We start from the raw sequence: 17791 nt of genomic DNA, 5'->3' as shown, positions 1-17791 counted from the left end.
TCAAATATATGGGCTCAATTATAAAGATTGTGTGAATGATACAATTTACAATAAGGTAATTTACCTTTACCACATTTGGAGTCCTTTTGAATTACCGAATGCGCCACAAATGTACGCTACCCGATTGGTCAGTGCCTACCCGGAAGTGGTGATTGTTGATAATTGACGAAGTTAAGATGGTGAATTGGTAATAACCATTGAGCGAGGGTCAAACTCTACGACGGTGAATTAAGATCCGCATTTGTGTCACCGACTGGAACATCGTGAGGACAAGCTTAATTCAGGTAGTAGAGTGCAAGCTGTTAGGTTTTGTACTGTATGTGTCAACGGTATTTTGCAAAGTAGCTTCGTGTAGCATTGTTAGCACTACGGCAGTTGGATCCGTCATCATTCACTCACTTGTTGCTCATCGCTGAATTCTGAGTAGGTCTCATGATCAGCATTAGGGTTTCACCCCCAAATTGCTTATTTTTTTTCAAGCAATTATATATTGAAACAGTGTCGGAAGTATTTTAAGCAATATAACTAGCGTACGTCACAACAGAGCTGCCTGAGCCGCACTTACATAATGAAGTAGCTCCAGAGATATATGTAACTTTGTTGATCCAGTTGTTCATCCTGCGACAGCGACATAATATAGTCCCTTCGTGTGGAACTACGTATTTTTTAAGCGTATGGCCATTTTCCCCCTTATTTTTGTTAAGCGCAAAACGCTAACCCAGCCAATGAAGTACCATAAAGCTGAACATATATTGCACCCCATGATCGCTCATTTTTGGTTAAGGTTTTGCAAGTTATTGCAGTTTATTAGCGCTTAGGGGTTCGTAATTGATGCTTCGATGAAAAGTTGACTCCATCTTTAAGTGTTAGACTATGAATGATGAATGTATCCCGTTGGATATTGAGATGGACGGTGGAGAAGAGGTGCGCGTGAAAGCGGCTCCTTACTGCTGGTCTGCGCGTGATGGAGGGAATATTACTGGGCGCCTGGCCCGGCGCAGCAAGAAGACCCGCAGCCTGAGCACTTCCTCAGCCACCAGCTCGTCTGAGTACAAGTAAGTCCCATTTCAAATGATCTAATTATTGGTGTGTTTTTAATACAGCGGAGAGTATGAGGGGGCGTGGTCAGGTTGAGGTTACAAACTGATGGCCGAGCATTGTCCCTCAGCATTTCCTGGTAAAGTGAAGAATTCATGGTCCCATCAATCGCAGCAAGTTGTTCAAGTCCCGAATAAGTTTAGCTGCCCCAGTAAGTCACACTACCACCATGTTTAAAAGTTGGTGCGATGTTCTTTTTCCAAAATTTCGTATTGCCTTTACAACAGATCTAATGAGAAGCACACCCTCCAAAACATTTTCTGTTTGTCTTTTTAACGGAGGGGGATCAGAAGTCTTTGCACTTTTGGTCTGCAGTGGTTTTTACATTGGAACGCTAATCATGAACACTGAGGCAAGAGAGGCCAGCGGTTCTTATCTAAGGTCCCTTTGTGACCTTGATGAATTGTCGCTGGTCAGGTCATTTTTGGAGCAGTTCAATGTTTTTTGTTTTTTCCCCATTGATGTTTAATAGTTCTCACCTTTGGAAGCATGATAGGATATTTTGGCCAAATTTATTTCGTAGGATAATTCTATTTCAGTGATTTCTTGATGGAACAGATATCAGGGGATTTAGGTGTGGGTGTGGTCAGTGACACAAATAACAGCAGACTGCTGATTCATTAAGAGGCAGGCCAAGTATCTTTTTCACACAGCAACTGGTAGTGCTGAATGTTTTGGGCTTTTCTTTAAACATTTAAAACCCTTGAGTTATCTTTGCCAGATATTTTCTAGAATAAATCCTCACCAATACAGTGTTTACTTGAGTTAACTTTGCCTGATATTTTCTGGAATAAATTTGCACCAATAAAGTGGAGAAAGTATGCAAAAAAGGAAGAAATTAAAAATATGGCAAGTGTACTATTTCATCGCACTGTAGGGTGGCATCATGAGGAAAGAACATTATGTAGAAATATTGAAGCAACATCTCGAGACATTAGCCAGGAAGTTGAAACCTGACCGCAAAGGGGTCTTCCAAACTGACAAAGACATGAGGCATACTGCCTACCTCGTTAGAAAAAATAACAAAGGCAACATTTTAGAGTGGCTATAAGGCAGTCTACAAACCTGGCTCAGTTACATCATTTCTGGGAGGGGCACGGACCAAAATTCCTGCCAACTTCTGTGAGAGATTTGTGGAAGGATATAAAACCTTTGGCCTAAATCATGCAGTTTAAGGGCTATGGTACCAAATACTAATTAAATGTATTTACATCTCTAACTTTAAAGGGAGCCATGAAAAACGTGATTCTGTTATTATTCCGGCATGTAGAAAATCAAAATAATTTTGGTAATCTTATTGCATCTACAACAGGGATTTTAATCTGTCTGATATCTTATCAGACATTGGGGGGAAAGCATGTGTCTTAAGTGTATGTAAATTTCGGCTTTCAAGACTGCCCTCCTCAGGTGAGACATTTAATGATGACGGAAGGGAGTGGTCCAGGTACACAATCAGAGCAGCAGCTTCACTGTCAGCCCCTTTTTTGTCTTTCATTTGTGGTATTTTCAAAAACACAAGTGACTGAGCTCAATTGCATCACATTGCATAAATTCCCATGGAGTCATCGACATTTGTTCACCATCAATGTTGCAAAATCTATCCGGGTGTGCTTTAGCAACTGCAATGGGATTTTTCTGTGTAGGAAGTGAAATTGAAAGACATTGTTTTCCTATCTTGTCAACATCCAGCTGAATTGTTCCATCTTTTACTGTATACTCAAATAACTTAATGTTGACATTTTGTCAATATCCACCCCTTCTCAGTGACATTCATCTGTGGCATATGACAACATTGTTATAGTGTTTTAGAAGCGTTCGTGTGTGTTTCTACGTGTGTGTGTACCTTCCTTTCAACCTTTTGGTTAAGTATATTTTTGGTCATAAGATCTCAAAAGGAGTAGTGGCAAACTTATTGAACTCAAGCTGATTGAGCCATAGTTTCCTCTTGGCTGAGCAATGTTATGCTAAAAAAATCCACTAGATATCACTGTATATCCACTCAGCTCAATTTATATATAACACTATAGTTGCATGCTTCTTCAACCCCATAATAACCCCCATTGTGAAAGAACAAATAAGATTGTCATTTTCATGTTTTTAAATGCTTCTTTGACCTTCCATAAAAGACAGATAGATTGTGCTTTCTTCCTGTAATATACCGCAGGTCCAATCAAGTCTTTAGATTTGATTCTTTCAAGATAATCATATGATCTGATGCTCTTTGGTTTCCCTTCAGGAGGACCCAGTCTCTACATGGACCAAGCCCAGTGACTACATTTGGCCCAAAGGCATGCATGCTACAGAATCCACACACAGTAATGTAAGTACAGCTGGGCATTATTGTTACATTTGAATTTAGCTGGCCTATCCTAACTATAAACCCTGACCTGTGACAACAGTAGACATAAGGCATGGCTGGTTGAGTTCAATCTCAGTGTTGATTGAATAGTTGAGTCGTTTTTTATTTTACCTTCTACCGTTTGTGAATGTGGAAATAGTTGCGCCTGTTACAAAGAAATTACAATAGGCTGAAATTCTTTCTATGTGTTCTATGTAAATATTTGTTAATGCTACTGCTCAATTACGGCAATACAAACAGTTTGTGTGGCAATTTTGGCTGTGACTGTTTCAAATTACAGCTTTAATCTACTTTTTTTTTCTGGTCCAAGATTATGGCTATTCTCAGAAAAAAAAGTTTTATTCTCAGAAGGTTACAAAAATAGACTTGTAGTTATACAACAATTATTTTGTAATAAATAATGTATTGTACCTAAAATTAGGTATTTCTTTTCTCAATGGTTAAGCTCTAATAGTGATGCCTGTATTGCAATGTCTAAAACTATTAATATTTATCACAAAACCACTCACAAAGTTTGGAAAATTCTAAGCAGAAACACTGCTTTGCACTGAGTTTGCAATTTTGTAACTGCCCAACACTCATTTTGCAGACTTGTAAACACATTCCTCGCAAAAACAAGACACATATACACATTAGTATTCAATTCTGCAACTGGCTGGCCACGCTTTCACAGGACAAAACTAATTAATCAGTACAATCCGTCTGAGCAGTAGAAATTAGCCACAGGTTAAGTGTCAGTGTGGAGGACAACTGAGGGAAGACAGTTAGAGGGTACCTCAGAAGAATTATTCTTGAGCAAGAAATTCAGACGTTACAATGGAAAGGTTTGCAGAACTATGCTGATTGTTCTGACCTAACCCTATCTTGTACACAGAGAAAGCAAATGCCTGATGTGTTATTCATTCTTACCATTAGTGTGTTGGCACATTGTGTGCTTGCACATACATACATGCGTACGTACGTATGTATGTATGTACCGTAATTTGCGGACTATTAGTCGCTCCGGAGTATAAGTCACACCACCAATAAAATGCACAATAACGTGAAAAAAAACATATATAAATCGCTCCGGAGTATAAGTCGCACTTTAGGGGCAAATTTATTTGTCAAAATCTAACACCAAAAACAGACACGAACCAGCAACAACAGGCTAAACGATACGGTATGCTAACGTGACATACACAAACGAGAGGCTGAGAACCGGCCTAACGTAACATTCAGAGTTATTCAAATGATTATTACATAAATGACACGTTTATCAAACCATCTGTGTCACTTCAAATCATAAAATACATCGATCATGGATCGTGTAAACAATGCCATGTACGCGCGCCGTCGGACTCGTGATTTGCATGTCTAATTATTCCACAGACCCATATAACGATATATAAAGTATATTTCAAATAACTATCATATAGCAACAATATTACCAAACCATCTGTCACTCCAAATCATAAAATACATCGATCATCGATCGTGTAAACAATGCCGCATACGCGCGCCGTCGGACTCGTGATTTGCATGTCTGGCGTGATGTGTGCTCGCATGCTGTCCATCACAAGCAGAGCTTGCATCCTAAATTGCATTGCTGCCCCTACTGTTATTTTTATTTATTATTATTTTTTTTTTACATCACCACACTAAATTCTCTTCACCAAACCTGTGCTTTTTAAAAACTCAAAAAAACAGCGCTTTCCACTCCCAGTTTTTGCGTCACGGCCAATGGTGAAATTTAAATCACCCTCGTTCAGTTTAGTTTGAAAATAACTATATTTCTTTTTCAGTTGTTTTTTTTGTTTTGTTTATTTGTTTCATGAACTTGAATATTGTGCTTTAAAGTGTGAATTGCTTTATTCGTTTTTTCAGTGTATTAAAAATAAGATGTGAGGTGATCAATTGTACTAGTAAGTAATGTGTTAATGATCAAGTAATTTTTTTGAAAAAAAAACACATAAGTCGCTCCTGAATATATATATATATATATATATATATATATATATATATATATATATATATATAATATATTATAGTATATATATATATATATATATATATATATATATATATATATATATATATATATATATATATATATATATATATATATATGATGTTATCTCGATTATGTACAGGGAGGTGGTCACGCAGAGATTGAACGGCTAGTGCGGCTCCGGCACATTTGGCAACCAGGAAATTGGTTATTCCTAATTAATTAATTAATTAATTGGATATATATATATATATATATATATATATATATATATATATATCGTTCCTAAAATCGTTTTCATATTCACTATTGCACCAGTCAAGCTCATGAAGCATTATTCACTTTGCCAAACTGGAAATGATAAACCCTTGTTGACTCTCTATGGAAGGGGTGCGGTTGTGATACTGGCACTATTGTATGTCACCTCTTTAGTATTTTCTGACCATCACTTTGTGCTCCAGCATTCATCTTGATTGCTTTCACCTCCTGCCCACACCCCTTGTTGACTCTACGGAAGGGCTGCGGTTGAGATTCTGGCGATTCTGCAGGCCGCATCTTTATTATTTTTTTACCATCACTTTGTGCTCCAGCATTCATCTGGGTTCCTTTGACCTCCTGCCCACACCCTGAAGTGAATTTCAATAATGAGCCCAGCGGAATGAAAGCTTTTGACTGCTTTGTTTCTTTTATCATTGTCTCTGCTTTATATGCAAGATGATGCCAAGTTTCACAGCGGCTGTGAGCATGACCTCACCTGTTTTCACAAACCATTTGCAGGTGTATCGTCATTTCTCCAGTACAATAGACTCACAAATACCCCCCCCCCCCAATCAACCTTCAAAATGTTTCTTTTTTTTTTTTTTTTTTTTTTTTGGTCTCTACTCATATATATGCAATATAATACTCCTCCAGTTAGCTGGTACCCATGCCTAAAGATTTAACTATTATCTTCTCATCACTTTGGCACTCATTTGCAAGATAACAGGCACTCAGTGATTGATGCAACACGTTGATTCAGCCTTTTGCTTTCCCCCCCTAGCTATATGTATACCCCTATATGTATACATCTTGATTTTTTTCATGATTTTTTTTTGGAGGGGGGGGGGGGGGACATTTATACTCAAGAAATTACGATATTCAGAAATCCTATGTGACGGAATTAGTATTAAAAAGATCTCTAAATGTAATGTTGCACAAGGCCATCGCCATCAGCAAGTCATGTAGCTACAAGTTTGTGGTTTTGAAAATATTTAGTAATACCTCTTGTCTGTTCTTAAGAAAGTTTAAAGCCTTCAGCAGCAACAATAATTTACAACATGCGCAGACTTCTCAGTTATGGTCTGCTTCCACTGTTGTGTTTCTGTCGCACAAAAGCACGCACACACCTTGACTGACGGTTTTACCTGACCTACTTTGATGACAGCACGAAGCACATAACATTTGTTGTTTTTGTAGAGTGGTGACAAGCCATTTCCAACTCTGCCTTGGCATTTCATTCCATGAATATCAAACATTTGTATAACATGAAAAGTACATTTAAATGTTACAAACAATGGTTAAGTGCAAAGTGGGCAAACCATTTTCAACTCTGCCTTGGCATTTCATTCCATGAATATCAAACATTTGTATAACATAAAAAGTACATTTAAATGTTACAAACAATGGTTAAGTGCAAAGTGGGCAAGTGCAATAATAAGCTCCAAAAATACGTCATGAGGTCATTTTGTGTAATTTACTTCCTCTTCCCGGGAGGTGGTCTTAAACCTTTCCGCCTTTAACTAGAGCATTAAGTAGAACCTATTGTCTCTTCGTTTCGTTTATTTTGAATCGCTCTTGCATACATTAAACCTGTCGGGAACTGTTCTTGGTGTTTGAAAGCGGCGGATCATTACAATGAATAAAGCGGTTACGGGGAAAAACAGTCTTCAACTGAGCTCTGTTAAACACACCTGTTGAAAAATAAATGAATGTAGCCAAGCCCTTCCCTGAAATGGGCGTGGCCAGCAGAGAGCTGAGTGGGCATGGCTGAGAGGAAGCTTAAAACAAGTGAGAAGTTTGATTCAGCAAGAGAATGCACTCGGAGGGTTTAGTGTTAAGTCCTCACTGGGACAAATATAGCACTTGTGAGTCTAGCTTGTAAGGTTGTTTGCTGCGCCCTGCCCCCGGACACACCCCCTCTTCGCATACGCAGAGGCCCTCACGGTGGACAGAGGCTCATCTCTCGGCTTCAAGGATGTTGTTGTGGTCCTGAAAGATCCCGATTCCCCAGCTTTGTCTGTAGACTGAAGTGACTTCCAAACGTGTCACATGTGTACAGCCATGAAGGTGGTACTTCAGGAGTCAGCGGGCAGTAAGGAGAACAAAGTATGGAAATGGTGAGAGGACTAACTAAGCATCTTTGCTGTGTCAGTATATTTAGGCTGAGTGAAAGATTAACCCTTGCAGTGGTGAGTGAGGAATATCCAACTCTGTACTGTCCGGTTTTGGTCCCGCTTGCTGAAGCGGGGCATGTCTTGAGGTGTTCAATGAAGTGCTTGATGTCTGATCATGGGTTATCTCTGTTTGAGGTCCTGATATTTGAAATTGCGGCAGTTGACAGATCTCAGCGTTTGATTGGGTTTCAATGCAATCTGGCTGTTTTAAATCATGTGGAGGTTTACTAACAACCGTTGCTGCATTACATTTAAGGACTGGCATAATCATTTATCCGTGTTACTAATTGAAGACAAATTAGAATTTTGGGGTTTTGATCGCATCTTGATGCAATTGAAAATCAACATGCACAAAGTAAGGCAACAGCAGAGCCGCTGTTGATCCCGTCTCTAAAGCTTTGTGATAAAAGTAACGTGACTTTACCAATATGATTTTGATGATAGCATAGCATTTCATTTTTAATGATAAACAAATATTTGTGGGGAGTGGTGTGATCCATTCTTCTATCCATACGGTCCTTAAACTTTGCACCATAACTTTTTATATGCCACATACAGTACATCATTATTTATATAGCGCTTTCACAACAGCTGTTGCTGTAACAAAGATATCTACAGAGCATACAGTATAACATAACATAACATAACACAACAAAATAAGGACCACAGCGTGCATGACGTCGCACTTGTCTGCTGCAAGTTTGAAAAGTAAACAATCAGCTGTAGCGTCCATTGATCCTGTATTGATTTTATCCACTTTTTTATTAAGTTGTTATAAAATTAAGTTATTTTTTAATAACATAACTGCATTTTTTTTTATTGATTCCTTATTTCCATTGGTCAATGAAGGGAAGTTGTGTAACTGCTACTGTATATCGTAATAAAGTTCCCCAACTCATGTTTTGTAGTTGTTAAACTTCTGCATTCAAAAGTACCTGCACCATCAAGGGGTTGGGGTGGAGAAAGAATCTGTTCTTCTTTTGGGGAAAAACGATGTAAAAAAAAAAAAAATAATAATAATAATCTTCCCCTGCAAAGTCGATGCTTAACATAAAACGAATCACCATCGACACATGATCAATATCAAGAGAAAATGCCTCTGATAAAATGTTTGATATAAACTAAATCAGAACGCAAACCTTCGGCATGTGAATGTTGTTGAATGGTGGCATTAAGAGTTTGTCGCACTTCATAGATTATAAAAAATCTGACTATATAAATTTTGAAATGGGTCAAATTGACCCTCAACCTGAATTAAGAGAAACCATAGCTGTTAGAATCTTCTAAAGCATCCTGATTCATGACTAATACAGTTTTGCACACATGATTTCCCACGGCTCTCATAACAATTTTTTAATGCTTCTGTATTGAGCCCCAAGCCAAGATTCTTTTCACACTTTGAGTTCACGTCGAAATGAAGACGATTTGGGCTGGGTCCTTCAAGTTAACACCAACAACAGCTGGAACCCCATTTTAAATAGTGTATCTGAACAGAATTTAATGTATCCAAAAACACCATTATCCAGCAATTCGAGATGTTTCTTTTGTTTATCCATCTGTTCATCTGTCCATTTTTCATTCTCCTTGTCTTTATCGGGGTCACGGATGAGCTGGAGCCTGTCCCATTTGATTTTGGGTGTGAGCCAGGAATCGTCAGTACTCAGTCATAGCATTTGTAAAATCAAAAAACAACCTTCTCATTGATTTTGCTAGTCAGGTTCAATTGGATATGAGACCACCAGCTTCCACATGTGACTAGCCCAAATGTCACAGTGGTGTGCAGAAACTAATGTGCAACAACTCAAATGGCCTTGAGCTAAGAAAAAAAGGCACGTGTTAGGTGAAAATATGTCTGTTTAATTTAAGCTTTCAAATGATAGTTAAAATATTAATCACATAGGACCAAGTTGCTTGTTGACTTTGAGTTTGTGGAGGCCTTATTTCAGTTGTCCAAAATATTTGGCTTGATGTTCAGTGAATGTATATATTTTTTGATGCTCCTACCAAAATCATAAACAAAACCAAGAATTCTTTCTTCATGTCCATCTGCATCATTGGCTGCTATGGCTACAAAAGTGTCCAAACCTATGGTGTCCCATCATCTGATGCCTCTATCCTGTTCAGAAACCTTTGGAAGATCCTCAATCAAAGATGTTCAAGGTTGGGTGGAAAAAAATTCAAGCAGGACTTGTCCAAATCACAAATAATTTTTGGTCTTTTACATTTATTTTACCAAATAATATGGCTGCAAACTCGATTAAAAACTTAAAATTTAGGCTGAGTACCATTTGCATACACTATAAAAAAACCCAGATAAAAACAACATCCATCCATTCATCCATCTTCTTCCGCTTATCCGGGGTCGGGTCGCGGGGGAGGGACTCCCAGACTTCCCTCTCCCCAGCCACTTCGTCCAGCTCATCCCGGAGAATTCCAAGGTGTTCCCAGGCCATCTGAGACATAGTCTCTCCAGCACGTCCTGGGTCTTCCACGGGGTCTCCTGCCGGTGGGACATGCCCGGAACACCTTCCCAGGGAGGCATCCTGGTGAGATGCCAGAGCCACCTCATCTGGCTCCTCTCAACGTGGAGGAGCAGCGGCTCTTAAACTGAAAAAACAATGTTTGCATAATAATTTGAAATGTGGTGTTCCCACAGATTTTTTTCCCCAACATTTTATCCCAAAATTGTAATAAAAAATGAATTGCTATTTTCTTTGTGTAATCATCTTTCTAATTCATATGCTGTCACCATGACCTATCTTTGGTTGTGTCACGCCCAAAATATCTGTCAATCGCTGTCAAGTTGGCAAAAGGGTGAAGACCAGCAGACGGCGCATGAGATTCTACTGCAGACCTTAAGCCTAATAGGATCACGGCCACACACTGCTGTTTGCATACGCTTCAGCTTCTTAAGAGGCCTTACATCAGCCTAAGAGGCCAGGCTCATGTGTTGTTAAAGGTTTTGTTGACATGTTTACCAGGCACATTCAAGATCCCGCCACCCAGCGGCTGACTTGGAACACCCCCCCCAAGAGTGTCCTCGTCATCAAGAAGATCCGAGACGCCTCCCTGCTTCAGCCCTTCAAGGAGCTCTGCATATTCCTCACTGAGGTGTGGCAGAGAGGTGGATGCTGAACAGTTGCCGCTGGTGTTATGCACATGTTAAATGGCTCCTCTCTCTTTTTGTGTTTTAGGTCAAAAACATGGTTGTTTATGTAGAACAGAAAGTTTTAGACGACCCAGCTATTTCTGGCGATGACAACTTTAAGACCCTTACAAAGAATTTCTGCACTTTCAGAGAAGGTATGAAGACATTAAACAACTCTTAAATCATGGAGCGAGCCACAATTTTTCATCAGCGTGGCTGGGTGGCCACTTAGCACCATGCACTTCCAAACCTAAAGATGTATAATGAAAAGATATTTTTAATAAGAACAAAATATGTGTGTCTTATTTTGTTTTACCAATAAAGAGAAGGATATTATATTATATTATTATACTCACATATTATACTTATTATACATATACTTATTATACTTTTATAATAGTCCCATGCACTTCAAAGGAAAAGCAATAACTAATATCAACTTCACAATTATGATAATTTTTTTTTTATGTTTATGCATAAAGTAATGTCCCTTTTGTTGCATAGATGCCACCTTTAATACATTTTTAAAACATTTAAGCGTGTACTATTAATCAAGGTATCACACTGTTTTTTATATGTTACCCTGTGTGTGTGTGCGCGCGTGCATATATCTCACTTATTAATAGTGTACCTTTGTGTTTCATAGAACTTGACGACATCTCCAACCGTGTGGACTTCATCATCTGTCTTGGTGGAGACGGAACTTTGCTCTACGCGTCTTCGCTTTTTCAGGTACATGTCTTACTGTGTGTATTGTCACAATCCGTTTTGTGAAGCACAACTCTTCAATCTTTTATGCATTATCATCGCCATGCAGGAGAGCGTTCCACCAGTGATGGCCTTCCATCTGGGCTCTCTTGGCTTCCTGACACCTTTCAAGTTTGACACCTATCAATCTCAGGTCACTCAAATTATTGAAGGTATCATATGCTGCTCCAACAAACAGGTTTAGAGACAGGCTGAAAAAATTCTAAAATAAGCACTGTTTTAGGTAATGCAGCCATAGTGTTACGAAGTCGCTTGAAAGTGCGCGTGCACCGGGAGAGGGAAAAGGGTGTTATTCTGACCAATGGCGAAATGGACGTTGGCCGCAAAGCCACAAACTATCAGGTAATGTTAACACTGCTCATTGCACACCGCTCTTCTACACAACTATAGACACGGTAAATTACAAGCTCAAATCCAACTTGTTTACATACCGTAATTTTCGGACTATTAGTCGCTCCGGAGTATAAGTCGCACCACCCATAAAATGCACAATAACGTGAAAAAAACATATATAAGTCGCTCCGGAGTATAAGTCGCACTTTTGGGGCAAATGTATTTGTCAAAATCCCACACCAAAAACAGACACGAACCAGCAACAACAGGCTAAACGATACGGTATTCTAACGTGACATACACAAACGAGAGGCTGAGAACGGGCCTAACGTAACATTCAGAGTTATTCAAATGATTATTACATAAATAACACGTTTATCAAAACATCTGTGTCACTCCAAATCATAAAATACATCGGTCATCGATCGTGTAAACAATGCCGCGTACGCGCGCCGTCGGACTCGTGATTTGCATGTCTAATTATTCCACAGACCCATATAACGATATATAAAGTATATTTCAAATAACTATCATATAGCAACAATATTACCAAACCATCTGTCACTCCAAATCATAAAATACATCGATCATCGATTGTGTAAACAATGCCGCATACGCGCGCCGTCGGACTCGTGATTTGCATGTCTGGCGTGATGTGTGCTCGCATGCTGTCCATCACAAGCAGAGCTTGCATCCTAAATTGCATTGCTGCCCCTACTGTTATTTTTTTTTTTACATCACCACACTAAATTCTCTTCACCAGACCTGTCCTTTTTAAAAACTCAAAAAAACAGCGCTTTCCCCTCCCAGTTGTTGCGTCACGGCCAATGGTAAAATTTAAATCACCCTCGTTCAGTTTAGTTTAAAAATAACTATATTTCTTTTTCAGTTGTTTTTTTTGTTCTGTTTATTTGTTTCATGAACTTGAATATTGTGCTTTAAAGTGTGAATTGCTTTATTTGTTTTTTCAGTGTATTAAAAATAATATGTGAGGTGATCAACTGTACTAGTAAGTAATGTGTTAATGATCAAGTAATTTATTTTGAAAAAAAAAACCACATATAAGTCGCTCCTGAGTATAAGTCGCCACCCCCCCGACCCAAACTATAAAAAAAAAAAAACGCGACTTATATTCCGAAAATTACGGTACTTGGAATCCAAAGTTGCTAGAGCAGTTCTTCCCCTCGATAACATCGAGTCAGCTCTTTGCGTGACACCTGTCCGTTTGAGCTGAGCAGCTCGACATTATCAACCAGCAGGAATGTTTGGTTTGATTTAAAACGAGTAATAAGTAATCTCAGATGTGTTTCCTTGATAATGATCGGAAGATTGTCTGCTACAGGGAGTATTGACTGATAGAATCATCCAAAACAGTTTACAACACGAAGATTTGACAGACGGTTGTGTTAGACCACGCTATGGAAGTTATTTATGTTTGTTTTTAATTTATTTGCATTGACAATTATGTTAATTTTGTCTTTAAGTTTTCCACTGCACCTTGCCTGCAGTACTTATCTGACTGTAGCTAAACTAGCTGTTCAGGCTTTTCCATTGACAAAAGCACATTACGCCTTAAGGTATTTTTGTGTTCAAAATGTATCAATGTGATGCCGGAGGGCTCATGTTAAGCATGAAAACAGACAATTAAAAAAATGAAATGCGTGCACATGCTGACTTTATCTTACCCCAGGTGTGAAGTATGATATACGAGCTACACACACACCACACACCCGCAATTTGACCCGCATTTTCAAGAATCCAGGAGTAATTGCAGGTTGTTGTTTTTTTAGCAGTTATATTCAATGATTTGTTTTTTTTTGCTGCCCCCAGTCGTAGTTTCCCACAGAATCGTTTACTTTTTCCAAGTGGAAAGCTAATGGGCAGGGGTGAGTTGCAGTGGAAGTATGACTTTTGGAATAAATCCACATGTTGTGGCAGCCTCACCAAAAGTCATTTTGAGCTAGTTGACGCTGACATTCTGAGCTAGTAGACGCTGACATGAGGTACAGATGTGAAAAGTCATGGCACGCTGTCCCTCTACATGTTTGAGGTGCTGAATGAGGTGGTGGTGGACAGAGGCCCCTCCTCCTACCTCTCCAATGTGGACCTTTTCCTGGATGGCCACCTTATCACCACCGTGCAGGGAGATGGTGAGCAAGCACATAATTTGTCTCCCACACAGAATTTGGCCTTTGTTCATACAGAATTTGGCCTTTGTTCATACCTCTTCACTTATGTTAGACTTAGCAAGGATGTGTGTTTTCGTGACTCTGTAAAATCGGCTCAATGTACTTTTTATCTTGAGACACCGGTATTTCAAAACGTTTCCGAGCTGCAACAATGACAAATTTCATCATCCCTTAAGTCTGTGTAAATTTCATTTCACATCTCAAATATCACTGTGTTTGTCTGCTATATGATATATTTCACTGAAATTGCTGATCCGAACTACCAATGATTTATGAAGGAAAATCTTGAAAATGATTCGGGGTGCCCAAACATTTGCATACGAATGCAAATGACTCATAATCAAACCATAATCAATAATCACATAATCAAAAGACAACACCATTTCTGTTTATTTATTTATGATCATGGTCCTGTGTTGCAATATTTCATGAATTTATTTTGTTTGTCAAACACATCCTGGTTTGAAATACAGAAACAAAAGACACATTTTGATCACTATCAAGGTGGCACATGTGATCTGGTCCTTTTGTGGTGTTATGTTCAACTGGCTTCCAGATTCACTCGTTCCCAATTTTAGATGTGGCAAAGTCAATCGAGTAATTTTGTATTTCCTGTCTATAGATTCGTCACACGCTATCTGTCAAAATTCTTCAACTGCTCAATAGTTCAATTATTCAATAAACAAAGAAAACTTCATTTACAACTTCAGTCTGGCTGCAAGAAATTGTAAATATAGTACAAAATAAAACCATAATAGCGGAGCGGGATTTGAAACCGTAACCCTAAAAAATAAAGAAACACCTTCAGCTCAGCAGCATTGCTACTATACTGTAGGATATAGTACAGTGCAAATATGTTCTTGGAAAGTTCCCCAGCAAAGGCACTTTAATCGTGGGGGGGGACAGAGAGAGTGAGAGACAGACAGAGAGAGAGAGAGAGACAGAAGACAGACAGAGAGAGACAGACAGAGACAGACAGACAGACAGACAGAGACAGACAGACAGACAGACAGACAGAGACAGATAGACAGAGACAGATAGACAGAGAGAGAGAGAGACACAGAGAGAGAGACAGAGAGAGAGACACAGAGAGAGAGACAGAGAGAGAGACAGAGAGAGAGACAGAGATATAATGTGGCTGTTGTGTCTAGAATGTAAACAGTAAACAGGGGTTCCTGTCAATGGATATCAAAGTAGTAAAAAGAAACTATCACCCGTTCTTAAAAATTTACTTCTGCATTGCAAAGTCTCCTAATAGTCATGTTTGACTAAATGAAAGCTTTTATTTGATCAAAGTGGCTCAACAAAGTCTTAAATTAGTCTTGAACCTGCAATGCAGTGAATGAAAGTCCTTCCTTCTTCTCATAGGCGTGATCGTGTCCACGCCTACGGGCAGTACAGCGTATGCCGTGGCTGCGGGGGCCTCCATGATTCACCCCAACGTGCCAGCTATTATGATCACTCCCATCTGCCCGCACTCCCTCTCTTTCAGACCCATCGTGGTGCCTGCCGGAGTGGAATTGAAAGTACGTGCACAATAGACTCGATTTTTTTAAGTGGACATGAGCACACGCAATACAACTTGCTAGCCAAAGTAAAGTTATGTCCACTAAATGTGGTCAAATAAAATACAGATTAGATTAAATAATGGGTTAATAGAGATATTGTAAACTGTAAATTCAAGTATTTCTTTTTAAAAAAAAAAAAAAAAATTGGACATATGCCACTCATTAAAAATGTTTTCGGTAATTGTTTGAATGTTTACAATTTTATCAATTCTAGATTTTAAAATGTGAATGAGTTCTTTCATTATTAGATAAAAAAAGATTCCATATGTTTTTTGCATCTTTGAATGATTTGGCCTTTTTTAAAAATCAAACATGGCCCAAACATAAAAGTGTGCCAATCCCTGATCTAAAATATGCATGACTAAACAGTTAGAAACATAATGTCTCCTCTTATGTGACAAACAAATGTTGTATGCGCTTAATTTTTCATGTGACGTGTCATTCCCTAGATAATGCTGTCACATGATGCCAGAAACACGGCGTGGGTGTCGTTCGACGGGAGACGGCGACAGGAGATCTGTCACGGAGACAGGTTGGTCCGTGTGCAGACACCATTCGGAATCGGAAGTGGAACTAGTTTTGCACTCAAATGCGCTGATTTGCATAATCCATCTGAACATTCAAAGAATGGCACCTCTTTTGTGCAACTCCCACGATGTGAATTAGCTGCTTTGATTTGTTGCATAATCATTGTACAAATTCACAGTGTTGCTTCACAAGGAAGTCTGGCAGTCTCACGTGACCTCGGGATCTCTTTGTTTTTCTCGTTGCTCCAGTATTGCCATCACAACTTCCTGCTTCCCCGTTCCTTGTATTTGCTTCCGCAACCCGGTCAACGACTGGTTCGAGAGCCTGGCCCAGTGTTTGCACTGGAACGTGAGAAAGAAGCAGAACTACCTCAGCTCAGAAGACGACGAGTTCTGAGACTCCGACTTGTTGTTTTAACGTCACCTTGCTCTCTTTAACGTTCCCCTTTTTTAAGCGGTAGTAGGTCTTGAGCATAATTGAAAAACTTCTTACTGTAAGACCAGCAGCCCCAGTTCTGTATCGTATTAGAATGGGAAGACAGATGTTTGATAAATGCAAAGATGTTCCATTCTAAAGATGTAAGAATGGACTTGGATCGCTAACTGTTGGCGCGGGATCATCCTTTTTTCTTTGTCCTCCCAAGGCACCAAATCAAAATTCTGGGATGTTCTTGTGCTAATATTTACAACCTCAAAGGTTATTATTATGATACCACTAAGAACGGGTGTTTTTTGTTTTGTTTTTTTTTTTTGTTTTTTTTAACAACCTACTACTTGGTTAAAAACAATATGTTTTCTTTCAAGGTGAGGGTGTTGCACCTTTGTGGCCAAATCTCTTGTTTATAACGTTCATGTGTGAGACAATATTGCACGCAGTGCCTTACACTAATGATTAATGGTGGAAAATGTGAAAACAATACTTCTCCATTTTTATATCATGGGTATTTTTGCAGGGGTAACAAAACGACAACAAAAACAATCATACCAATGTATCTTGACAGTAGCCAACCACAATTGTAGTTGCAGCCTATTTATATGATAAATTCAATTTGTTTGTTTGTTTGTTTGTTTGTTTGTTTGTTTGTTTGTTTGTTTGTTTGTTTGTTTAGACCTGTAATCCATAGTGAAAGCATCCGTTTGGCCGAACCCAAGATACTTTCTCTTGTCATCATGGCAACATTCCCCGTGACTGTTAGTTTAGAATGAAAAGACAAGCAGAGGACCAATTGAGCTCTTAAACTCAAAAGTACGTACTGGATATATGTGCCGCTTTAATAAGATGTATTTTGTAACATGTTTTTCATTAACCCGTTTACACTGTATCAAAGGGGGAAATAAATCTGGTACTTTTTTGGGGTGCTTTTTTGAACTTCCTTTTC

The 17791-nt window shown here is 38.9% G+C and overlaps 1 protein-coding gene across 2 annotated transcripts; it reads left to right on the top strand.

Moving 5' to 3' along the window:
• Positions 1-109: 109 nt before the first annotated feature.
• nadka (NAD kinase a) lies at positions 110-17764 on the top strand. Of its 2 annotated transcripts, XM_085913731.1 has the most exons (12): positions 110-284; positions 907-1055; positions 3335-3418; positions 10861-10990; positions 11074-11182; positions 11674-11759; positions 11845-11947; positions 12019-12137; positions 14179-14278; positions 15686-15843; positions 16335-16417; positions 16662-17764. In XM_085913731.1, the coding sequence occupies exons 2-12, from the start codon at positions 907-909 to the stop codon at positions 16807-16809; spliced, it is 1269 nt and encodes a 422-aa protein (XP_085769857.1). In that variant the 5' UTR covers positions 110-284; the 3' UTR covers positions 16810-17764. The 2 variants fall into 2 exon arrangements, with proteins under 2 accessions (XP_085769857.1, XP_085769865.1); XM_085913739.1 differs by lacking the exons at positions 110-284; positions 907-1055; positions 3335-3418 and adding an exon at positions 6554-7822.
• The last annotated feature ends 27 nt before the right edge of the window (positions 17765-17791 follow it).

The sequence above is a fragment of the Syngnathus leptorhynchus genome, chromosome 1 (assembly GCF_054491065.1).
Source record: "Syngnathus leptorhynchus isolate UIUO chromosome 1, UIUO_Slep, whole genome shotgun sequence".
Classification (NCBI taxonomy): Eukaryota; Metazoa; Chordata; class Actinopteri; order Syngnathiformes; family Syngnathidae; genus Syngnathus; species Syngnathus leptorhynchus.
This window is presented reverse-complemented; position numbering and strand designations above follow the sequence as displayed.

What these genes read in the sequence shown, in the direction of transcription:
- nadka (XM_085913731.1), top strand. Translation starts at nt 907, where the DNA reads ATGGACGGTGGAGAAGAGGTGCGCGTGAAAGCGGCTCCTTACTGCTGG. An exon ending in CAGAATCCACACACAGTAAT is followed by an intron (nt 3,419 to 10,860) that starts GTAAGTACAGCT and finishes CATGTTTACCAG; the next exon opens with GCACATTCAAGATCCCGCCA. An exon ending in TCTGCATATTCCTCACTGAG is followed by an intron (nt 10,991 to 11,073) that starts GTGTGGCAGAGA and finishes TTTGTGTTTTAG; the next exon opens with GTCAAAAACATGGTTGTTTA.